A 12,201-nucleotide genomic window follows, 5' to 3' on the forward strand; every position below is an offset into this window, starting at 1 on the left:
TAATATTTAAAATGAACTTTAAAGATTTTTTCTGCATATAAACAATATCGTATTTGTTAAATTTTTTTAACAAAATTTGGGATTTTCGGAAAATGTGTCCCGTCGCGAGACAGTCTGACGACTTACTTAGTGAGGGCAGCTTCTGTTTGTTGAGAGAGGAGAGTGTTGCCCGATTGCGCAGAAGCGGAAAAAATTATATATATATATATATATATATATATATATATTATATTCTTGAATTGTTTATTTGCAGCCAACTAGTCGAAATAAAAAGCAATGAATATTTAACCACAATTATGTAGGTTTTGACATTGTATGTGTGTCATCATTGAGTTCTAAAAACTATTTTGCAAGATTGCTAAAACATTTAATAAACAAAAATAAAACTAGTGGAGAATGACATCGCGTCTTAAGACAAATTGCTGGAACTTCCTGTACCGAAAACTAAATTAATAGGTTGTCAAATATCTCCCTTCCGCCTTTTTGTATTATAAACCATGAGCAAAAAAGCGGAAGGGAGATATTTGACAACCTAATATTAAAAAAGAAACTTTGCAAAACATTGAAAAAATTAGATTTTTGAGAAGTTTTGATTTTTTTTAAAATATTTTAATTTTTTGAAAAACTTGATTTTTTTAATATTGAGATTTTTTTGAAGATTTTGAACATTTTAAAGCAATCGCGCTGCTAATTTGGAGTCGAAATATTAATGCGCGTAAGCGCCGCGTAGTCGTCTAACTTACATTGGTACGGAACCCATATAAATGTACACAATGTTTCTACTTATTATTATAATCTTTATACAATATCTGTTAATTTGATGCGCATATGTCAAATGATCATTTTTGACCCCAAAATGTCATTTTTTTTACTAGATCTCCATAACCGCTGAACCTGCCTTCCCAAAAATTTTACCAGTTTTTCGATATGTCAATATAAGTAAAATGTTTTTTAAATTATTCAAATCGGACGCTCCGTTCTCTTAAGAATTGAATTACCATTTTTGACATTTTTTGCCCCATATCTCCGAAACGGCTAGACCTGCCGGTGCCAAAAACTAATCAGCACGTCTTCTTATCAATAGCAATCAAATATTTTTTGAATCATTCTAATCGGTTGATCCGTGTTCTCGAATCGTCAGCGAAAATACACATACACGCACATACATCAATTTGTTCTGAGGTATCCAAAATGTTCAGAAATCTTTGAAACGTGAAAGGCTATAAAAAATTAACTGTACATTCTGCACGTTTTGACATTCTATGTGTTTTATCCTTCAGTGTCAAAATAACTAATTTTATACAAAAAATATGTGCCAGGAAAAACATATATCAAATTTAAAAAACATTTGATTTCTATTGAGGGAGAAGTGCTGATTAGTTTTTTGCAAAGGCAGGTTCAGCCATTTCGGAGATACGCAGCAAAATGTGCGAAAAATTGCAGTTTTGGAGAGAACGGAGCATCCGATTTGAATGATTCAAAAAACTTTCTTGTATTAACGAAAAGATTGCTTTTGGAACAGGAAATTTTTCCCATTTTTTTTTAAATTTCAAAATATATTTTTTGAATATTAAAAATAAATTTAAATAAAGTTCTAAAGCTCACTTGTATACTCTAATCTAAATAAATATAAGGTTGTCAAATATCTCCCTTCCGCCTTTTTGTATTATAAACCAAGAGCAAAAAAGCGGAAGGGAGATATTTGACAACCTAATAGTTTTAATTTTTGCAATACAGTTTTTGTAAATCTTAGAAATATGAGATAAGGTCCTTCATTCTAATGACGCTTGATTAAGTTTTGTTTATTTACTTTTCATGAAAACATATATAAACGTTGTAGTCGAATTTATAAGCTATTGCATTTCGTCTATAAAATACGAATAATGTAAATACTGTAATATTAGGTTGTCAAATATCTCCCTTCCGCTTTTTTGCTCTTGGTTTATAATACAAAACGGCGGAAGGGAGATATTTGACAACCTTATACTTTTTTACATAATGTGTTCTACTGCAAAATGCCACTTACACCTAAAACGAAACCATTAGGCACATGGAGTTAGCAATCAACAATAGTTTTTTTTTAACGTCTGGGATTTCTGATCTACAATTAGCAATTTATCATTCAATTGCACATTTGTTGCAAAAAAGTCAATAAATTCCGCAAGTGCATTATCAATAGAACTAATTAAAGATAACGATAAGAGATAACTGTTGTTTTTTTTGCAAAAATAGAACTGCACTTAAATTGGCACGAGGATTTATATTTTACCTTTTGGCAAGTCGCAAAATTTGACTAGCTGTAGGTGACATTTTGACTTATGGCAAGTTGCATAAATTTACCGATACTTATATACAATCAACTTAATAAATAACAATTGAGATTCAGATCTTCAGGTGAAATAAATGACGAGCAAAATGCTAGACAAATGATTAAAAAAGGAACCCTACTGACGAGCAAACTGAAATTCAAAACGAAAAAGAGACAAAGGACTCTACTGACGAGCTATAGAAGACAGTTAATAGAGAAGGAAGAGTATTCATCACATTGTACTGGCATTTTTTGAGTATACGGAGTTGTTGTAGAGTGTTGTGATGTTAAAAAATATTGTAGACAATTAATTTACCGCAAATTTGTCCATATATATCATTTACATCTACCTAATAGTTTAGAAATTATGAACGATTAAATGAAACCATGTACGTACTCATTAAAATCATTGACTAGTTATCGTAGGAATTGTACCCAAGTATTCATCATCATTTTCTACTGCATTTTTTGAGTATATCGAGTTGTTGTAGAGTCCTATAATGTTAGAAAATATTGTAGAAAATTTAATTTACTATAAATTTGTCATATACACTATTTAAATACAACAGATGGTTTAGAAGTTATGATCTAAAATGTACTTGCAATTAAAAATCATTGACTAGTTAGCGCGTGGCATTGTACCAAGAGTATTTGTCATTTTCTACTGCATTTTTTGGGTATACCGAGTTGTTGTAGAGCCTTGTGATGTTAGAAAATTTTGTAGACAATTTAATTAGCTACAAGTTTATCGAATATGCAATTTAAATTGAACAAATAGTTTAAAAGTTATGAACATTTTAATGAAAACATATATTTTCTTTTTTAGCTTTTTGTTAAATATTAGCAAAATTGGTTTAAAACTTTGTTAATGACATAACTTTTTACGGATTAATATGAATTTAAAAATTATATATATACATGATATATATATATATATATATATATACATATATAAAATTTAATATTTTATTATCAATCAATTACCTTTTCTGCGTAAATTGCATTCGTTACAACAATTTAAAAAAATACTTTGATTGAGTACTTGATTCAATAATAATTACAGATAAAATCCAATGATTATCCAGAATTATCTACAATTTAATAAAAATTATCTTTATCTATCGATAACGAATAGTACTTGTTATATAAATCGAGCACTTTAACAAATTCTGTCCATTTCTTGTACAAGTTTTTTTGAAAAAAGTGCCAAAAAATAAAAAAATGGTCTCGACAAAATTGTGTTTGCAATTTTTGATTATTGCATTTGTCGGATATGCGACTAGTGGTGAGTAAAAAAATAGAAATATGATATAATAAATAAATTTAAGCTTTTTTGTCAAATGCATCTATATGCAATTTTGTTGCGAAAAAATGCATAAAGTTTTGTACAATAATTTTCTTAATTATTATGTAATATTACTAATTATATAATATGATAGTCGTTGCCTATGGTCGACCTGTGTGTACGAGCGGGGATTTCAAATTTATTAATGTAATTTTTAATTTTTTTTAGTGTAATCTCAATATATATTTTTATCAAATATCGAATTTCTAGAAATAATATTTTCCATTTTCTTTTGCAATTTTTGAGTATACGGAGTTGCTGTAGAGTCTTTGGTTGTTAGAAAATATTGTAGATAATTTAATTCTCTACAAATTTCTTGAATACACTATTTGCATCCAACAAATAGTTTAGAAATTATAAACAATTTACTAAAATAAATGTACTCGTCTATTAAATCCATTGACTAGATATCCTGTAGAACCGCGTTAATAACATTCATCAATTTCTAATAGATTTTTAGAGTATACCGAGTTGCTGTAGAGTCTTCGGTTGTTAGAAAATATTGTAGATAATTTAATTCTCTACAAATTTTTTGAATAACTTATTTATATACAACAAATAGTTTAGAAATTATGAATAATTTACTAAAAAAAATGTACTCGTCTATTGAAACCATTGACTAGTTGTGTACCGGTAAAAATATGCCAATTGTAATCATTTTCAATTGTAGGAATATATAGATAATTATTAGTGTTTGTCGGTTTTCAAAAACCGGTTTCTTGTAGAAAATTATGGAATTCGACCACCGGTTTTTTAGTGAAAAAAGTCGGTTTTCACTGTATAAATGGAAAATGACAAATATAGCCAAATATAAAAGATAGATGAAAGCGTTTCGATTCTTGAAATCACATCGTTTCAATAGCATTTGTTATCTTATCAGTATGCAATGGTTCCCAAAAAGGTTTTGTATATAATAATTTAGATTTTTACACCAGTGTATATATTAATTTAAATCAGTGTGACTTCTTTCTGAAGAAGTAATTCCTCTACTCAATCTTAAAAAAAAAGAGTTTTAAACCCTAGAAGCCACAAATTAAAGAACAAAAAACTTACAATTAATATATCGGGCTTTAAAAACAATTAAGCATAATTTGGTCGCAAGTATGAGAGTATTTTCTATTTCATGAAATTTTGTGAGTAAACAAAGGACACGTTTAAGTAACAATTAGATAGACGTTCTTAGTTTTTGAAATCACATTTTATTAAACAAAAAATAATTAGAATGTTTAAAATTAATTAATTAAAATTCCTCGGAACAGAAATAAAAGTTTAGCTTAATTGTTTTTAAAACTAAAATTGATATTAACAAGTATGTATCAACATGTATCTAATATTTCTTTTTTTTTAATCTAATGATTTTTTTTTAATTTAAAAATGTATTATTTTTATTTATTCAAAAACTTTCCTTTCACTATCAGAAAAATATTTTCATTCTTAAAATGATGCATGAATAACGAATAATTATTTTCAAAGTTATTTAATCAAGATAAACTATTATTTTTTAGTTTTACTAATTAAAATTAAAATAATTTTGTTTACTATCTATAAAATTGAACAATAAATAAATTCAAACAAATATTACTCTACACACTAAATTTGCGGATAACTTACAGAATATTCGAGCAAGAATTTATTTTCTATATAAAATTCGAAAACCGGTTAAAACCGGTTTTTTAGCAAAATTAAAATTCGAAAACCGGTTTTCTGAAATGACGGTTTTTGTATAAACCCTAATACCGAGTCGTTGTAGAGTTTTCGGTTGTTAGAAAATGCTGAAGATAATTTAATTACCTACAAATTTCTTGAATACACTATTTACATCCAACAAATAGTTTAAAAGTTATACACGATTAAATGAAAAAATTTACTTATTAACATCTCGTGAAAACAATGCCAATTGTAATCATCATTTTCAATTGGATTTTTTGAGTATACCGAGTTGCTGTAGAGTCTTCGGTTGTTAGAAAATATTGTAGATAGTTTTATTAGATACAAATTTGTCGAATACACTATTTATATACAACAAATAGTTTAAAAGTTATATACGATTAAATGAAAAAATTTACTTATTAACATCTCGTGAAAACAACGCCAATTCTAATCATCATTTTCAATTGGATTTTTTGAGTATACCGAGTTGCTGTAGAGTCTTCGGTTGTTAGAAAATGTTGTAGACAATTTTATTAGCTACAACTTTGTCGTATACTCTATTTATATGCAGCAGATATTTTAAAAGTTGTGAATGTTTAAATGAAAAAATGTACCCATTAAAATCGATAAAATATGAGTCATAAATTGAATAAACTAAATGGATAGTTTATAATTAATTGAATTTGAATTTGAATTAAATACGGGATAAAAAGTGTCCTATGTGTTTCTCCTGGCTCTAAACTACCTTCCTGCCAATTTTCATCTAAATCGGTTCAGCCGTTCGTGAGTTATAAGTGTTGTAACTAACACGATCCTCTTTTATATATACACTAGCAAACCCGACAAACTCCGTTTCGCCACCAGATGGTTTCGTGAGAAAGATGAAGAAATTTTTTGTTTGTTTTGTATTTGAAAAGGAAAAATTTGATTTTATTGCACAACAGTAATGAATTTATTCCGATTACAAAAATGAATTGTTTTCTAGTTGTACTTCTCTAAGTAAATGAAAGTGAATCCGCAAATTATCCGTTTCATTGAAGTGCTCTTTGGTAAACCATATTTTTTGTTTTTTTGGTCTGACGTCAACACAAACAAAGCGGATGGTTTTCCAACTCGTGAACAGGCAGCGTAAAATTGCCTATATGAAAAACAATGCTTTTCTAAATAATCTATTTGAAATTTATCCCGCAAACACTAAGCGATTGGCCTTGCGACTTGTTATTGCGAACGCAAAGGCGAACTGGAAATTGCAATCGTTTGAAGTCAAACGGAAGACCAGTCGGAATCATTGGTATGTCACCAAATCGCCAGCAATTTTTGATTGAATGGTGAAATTCAGTGCGTGTACATCATTATACTTTGCGGCCAGAATTGTTTGTTGACTTAACTAAGCATAATTCTGATAATTTTCACTAATGTCATTACTCGAATTTTTAATTACGGTGCGTGAAGTTCCAGCAATTTGCATTAGGGCACGATGCCATGCATCACTAAATTATCGAAATCGGTTCGTGCGTTCTGGAGTTATTTCATCAAGAAAGAAAACCCGACTTATTTTTATATATATAGAAGATTGATTATTAATTTGCATTTTTTTCCCCAGCACAACAATACACCTGTCTAACCGATGGCGAAAAAGAAACCACAACTTGCAAACTCATCAACGAATGTTACGTAATTTACAACACAAAGTCAGGTAACCACCATATTTCAACCACAGACAACCACCATATTTCAACCACCATTTACTAACTTTTATATCTATTTTTAGGTACAACCAACTATGGTTGCCTAATCAAGATGACGAATTCTCAAAGAAATTACTGTGCCAAAAACCCACATATGTGCATAACTTGCACAGGTAATAATTGCAATACCAAAGATTTGATGAAAATGTGCATTACATGCACCTCCAAGGAGGACGAGAGATGTACCACCGATCCTCAGCAATTGGCTAAAACTTCTGTCAGGCCTTGCAATGGTGATTGCATTACACATGTCCTGCAAGGTAAAGTAGATAAATGTGCCCATAATTATGAAAGTGGTCTAAGTCAAAATTTAAAAAAATGAGTTTATCAGTTATTTCATACCGCATTAGTTTAAACTAAATATATTCAATGTAATTTTTACGAAATTGACAAAAATGAACCATTAGATAGTGGTTGCAATTTCAACATTATATGGAATTCATTTAGTGTTAATTATGAAAGTGGTCTAGGTCAAAATTTTAAAGAAATTATATAAACATCTTGAAAATGGCACGTGGCCTTCTTTGACGCGTTCCTGAACTACATAATAAAATAAATGACAATCAAATTTTAACTAGCTGTAAGTGGAATTCTGTCTTAAGGCAATTGGGGCATCGTGCCTTAAGGCAAATTGCTGGAACTTCCCGTACCAAAAATTATTATTTTTTTAAAAACGATTGACATTTTTAAAAAAAAATTACTTCGAAAAAATAAGATTTTTGAGAAACTATAAATTTGACAAAAAATTACTTTTTTTTGAAAAAAAAATTTTTTTTTGAAAGAAAAAATTTTTTTTGAAAAAAAAATTTTTTTCGAAAAGAAAAATATTGTCTTCATTTTGACATATTTTGGAAATTCTGAACTTTTTTTCAAAGCCATCGTACTGCTTGAACTGCATAGAGACGAAATGTCAAAGCGCGCAAGCGCCGCGCCGCCGTCTAACGCATAAGCATTGGTACGGAACCCATAGAAATGTAAACAAAATTTATACTTATTGTTAAAATCTCTATAAAATATCTGGTAATTTGATGTGCATATGTCTAATGATCATTTTTAACGCCGAATGGCATATTTTTTTACTTTTTTCATTAGATCTCCGAAATCGCTAGACCTGTCTTCATGAAAATTTGATTGGTTCTTCATCTTGTCAATACAAGTGAAATGTTTTATGAATTATTCAAATCGGACGCTCCGTTCTCTTAAAAACTGAGTTACCGTTTTCGGCACTTTTTGCCCCGTATCTTTGGAACGGCTAGACCTGACTTCGCGAAAAACTAATCAGCACGTCTCCTTATCAATACGAATCGAACGTTTTTTGAATTATTCAAATCGGTTGATCGGTGTTCCCGAAATCGTCGACGAAAATTTGTATCCGCACATACATACATACGCACACACTACATCCATTTTCCCTACGGGAAGTTAATCATTGTAAAGGGACTCTACTGACGAGCAAAATATAAGATGAACTAGTGGGGTGGGTGGCATCGTGCCTTAAGGCAAATTGCTGGAACTTCCCGTACCGTAACGAAATGTTCGAGGAATACTGAATGTTTTCAAATAGATTATTATTAATATTGTACTAAATTGCAAAGTTGAAATTATTTGTTTAAAGTATATTAGAACTATAGTCAGAATTAAAAATAAAATCTGAATTATTATCGATATACAAAAAATTAAAAAAAAAAAAGTTTGAACATTTTTTTTCCCAAAATCAATTATTTTGTTAAGACAAGCAGAAAGTTCTTTAAATCAATTAATTGAATGAGTTCTCTCAAAATGCCATTTTTTACATTTAGCTCTATCTTTGAAATGGCTGCCTTTTGCCAAAAACTAAAAACCACTTTTCCCCTCCCTACGACTGAATGTTTTTTTTGGATCATTCAAATCGGATGATCCGTTATCTCAAAAACTCGATTTATATTTTCTGCACTCTTTGCTTCTTATCTCCGTAACGCCTGGACCTGCCTTTGCCAAAAACTAATCAGCACATCTCCCTATCAATAGGAATCGAATGTTTTTTTAATCATTCAAATCGGTTGATCCGTGCGCCCGAAAACGTGGACTGCAGCGATTGTTCAAAAACAAATGATCCGATCACTATCGATTTTTTTTTTACATGTTCTATATATAGTTCTCCGTAAAATAAACTATCAATTTTTTGATCGGATCAAAAATCGAATTTTGGCAGTCCAAAAGCGACCAAAATTTTAGGTAAAATTCGACTTTTTTTAAAAAAACGCCGCCATTTTGTCAATTTTTGATTTATTTTTTTCATCGTAGTTCATTTTACAGACAATATTATCTAGTTTCACGAGATTTTTTTTTTATTTCATCCACGTAGAAGGCCGGAATCACATCAAAAATGACTTTTTTTGTCGCGCCGTTGGAGATCGACGATAACTAAAAAAATATTTAATGTTTTTCTTCAAAAATTTTACCATGTATATTTAAAATATGTATAAATATATTCCTAAAATTTTGAAATGATTGATAAAGTAGTTTTTTTAATATAAATTCCCAAAAATCACCTTTTTTTAGGCGGTTACACTAGTTGTGCCCCTTAAATGAAAAAATGTCAAATAAACAATTTTATAGTATAACTTAGATAACATAATTTGTTTTTTTCCCAGATGGAACAAATACAAGGGGTTGTATGAAACCGACTGATGACTGTGATGATTTAAAATGCCAGGAGTGCAAAGGTAACCTTTGTAATATCGATGTTTTCCCAAGAAATCGCAGGGTTTGCAATGCTAAAGATGATGCCAAAGAAGTTTGTCTCAATCCTAAAGATACTTGTTTGAGTATTCTGAATGCACAAGGTAAGGGTAAATTATTTTTGGTCCTAATTTTTCCCTTTTTATGCAAAGGTCAAATTTTACTTTTACTGTAAAAATCAAAACTAGTATCATACTATATGTTCAGTAAAATTCCCAACACTCTAGAAATGTTTTTTTTAACTAAATGATGAAAAAGCGACTGTACTGATAAACAACCTTTTTTGGTTCAAAAAAAGGGCTCTACTGACTAGCAAACTTAATATGGATTTAAGAGATGAAAAGGGACTCTACTGATAAGCAAATTTGAATTGCATACTAAATAGTAAAAAAAGAACTCTACTGACGAGCCAAAATTATTTCTGTTTTAAATGAAAAAAGGACTCTACTGACGAGCAAACTTGTAAATTTAATTCTGACTCAGGATAAAAAGGACTCTACTGTCAAGCAAAGTAATTAATCAAATTTGGACTCTACTGATGAGCATACTTGTAAATTTAATTCTGATTTAAGATAAAAAAGGACTCTTACGGTCTAGCAAACTTATTGTCGATCTGAACGATAAAAAGGGTCTCTACTAACAAGCAAACTTGAATTGCAAACTAAATAGTTAAAAAAGGACTCTACTGACGAGCAAACTTGTAAATTTAATTCTGACTCCGGATAAAAAAGGACTCTACTGACGAGCAAACTTAATGTCGATTGAAAAAATAAAAATGATCAAAAGATAAACTAAATTGATTAAAATATGAATTCTACTGACAAGCAAACTAAATAATATTAAAGGGACTCTACTGACGCGCAAATTCAATTTTGATTTAGAAAATAAAAAAAAACCTAGTGACGAGCAAACTTATATTTTAAACTAAATAATAAAAAAGGGACTCTACTGACTAGAAAATTTAAGTCTGATTTAAGATAAAATAGGACTCTACTGACGAGCAAACTCAAATTGCAAAATAAATGATGAAAAAGGACTCTATTGACGAGCAAACTGATTTAAGATAATAAAAAGACTCTACTGATTCGCAAATTCAATTCCAATTTAAGATAAAGAAGCCTCTACTGACAAGCAAACCTAAATTGGAAACTAAATAGTTAAAGAAGGACTCTACTGACGAGTATACTTGCAAATTTTTTTCTGATTCAAAATAAAAAAGGACTTTACTGACGAGCAAACCTAAATTGCAAACTAAATTGGTTAAAATAGGAACTCTACTGACAAGCAGACTAAATAATAAAAAGAGACTCTACTGACGAGCAAATTCAATTTTGATTCAAAAGATAAAAAGAACTCTACTGACGAGCAAACTAAATAATAAAATTTGAACTTCACTGACGAGCAAACTTAATTAAAAAGCGACTCTACTAACGATCAAATTTAATCCTGATTTAAAATAAAAAAGGGATTCTACTGACGAGCAAATTCAATTTTGATTTAAGATACAAAGGGACTCTACTGACGAGCAAATTTGATTCTGATTCAAAATAAAATAAAGACTCTACTCGCGAGCAAACTCGAAGCAAATTAAATGATAAAAAAGTAACTCTACTAACGCTCAAAAATCATCTCACTCAGACTCACTCTTTCTTTTACCAAATTTGGTCTAATTCGATTCAGAATGACTTGAAACATCGAGATAACAAAATCAGTGAATCTTTTTCCCAAATTTTTATTTATTTCCCAGGTGATGCCATCAAATTAGGCTGCACCAGCAACCTGTTCAAGAACCAAAATCTGAAAAAAATGTGCGAGAAAAAACCAGAACGTTGCCCAACTTGTGACCAAAATGAATGCAATGGTGATGCTAAAAAACACGAATGTGTTTCCTGCGATGAAAATGATGAAAATTGCCTGGACGATCCTGAAAAAGTCGAGACGAAGACCAAGTGTATGGGCAAATGCTACTTACATATTGACGGAGGTAATAATTGTCAGAGATAATAATCTTATTTGTCTTATCCAAGACTAGGGTTATACAAAAACCGACATTTCAGAAAACCGGTTTTCGAATTTCAATTTTACTAAAAACCGGTTTTAACCGGTTTTCGAATTTTATATGAAAAATAAATTTTTGCTCGAATATTCTGTAATTCATCCGCAAATTTAGTGTAATTTAGAGCAATATTTGACTGAATTTATTTATTGTTCAATTTTATAGATAGTAAACAAAATTATTTTAATTTTAATTAGTAGAACTTAAGATTAATAGTTAATCTTGATTAAATAAATTTGAAAATAATTATTCGTTATTCATGCATCATTTTCACATATAAGAATGAAAATAATTTTATGATAGTGGAAGGAAAGTTTTAGAATAAATGAAAATAATACAATTTTTAAATAAAAATTGCATTAAATTTAATAAA

At 29.5% G+C, this 12,201-nt stretch overlaps 1 protein-coding gene across 1 annotated transcript in view; it reads left to right on the forward strand.

Moving 5' to 3' along the window:
• Window positions 1-3,489: 3,489 nt before the first annotated feature.
• Window positions 3,490-12,201, forward strand: part of LOC113363732 — a 35,741-nt gene continuing 27,029 nt past the window's right edge. Inside the window, exons 1-5 of the mRNA XM_026606217.1 lie at window positions 3,490-3,593; window positions 6,907-6,999; window positions 7,075-7,311; window positions 9,685-9,876; window positions 11,520-11,756. Of these exons, the coding sequence (XP_026462002.1) occupies window positions 3,530-3,593; window positions 6,907-6,999; window positions 7,075-7,311; window positions 9,685-9,876; window positions 11,520-11,756 (823 nt within the window). The 5' untranslated portion in view covers window positions 3,490-3,529. The remainder of the gene's footprint in view (window positions 3,594-6,906; window positions 7,000-7,074; window positions 7,312-9,684; window positions 9,877-11,519; window positions 11,757-12,201) is intronic.

This window comes from Ctenocephalides felis, unplaced genomic scaffold (assembly GCF_003426905.1).
Source record: "Ctenocephalides felis isolate EL2017-DRISC unplaced genomic scaffold, ASM342690v1 CF-g0.4_SCAFFOLD_00845, whole genome shotgun sequence".
In the NCBI taxonomy this organism is placed as follows: Eukaryota; Metazoa; Arthropoda; class Insecta; order Siphonaptera; family Pulicidae; genus Ctenocephalides; species Ctenocephalides felis.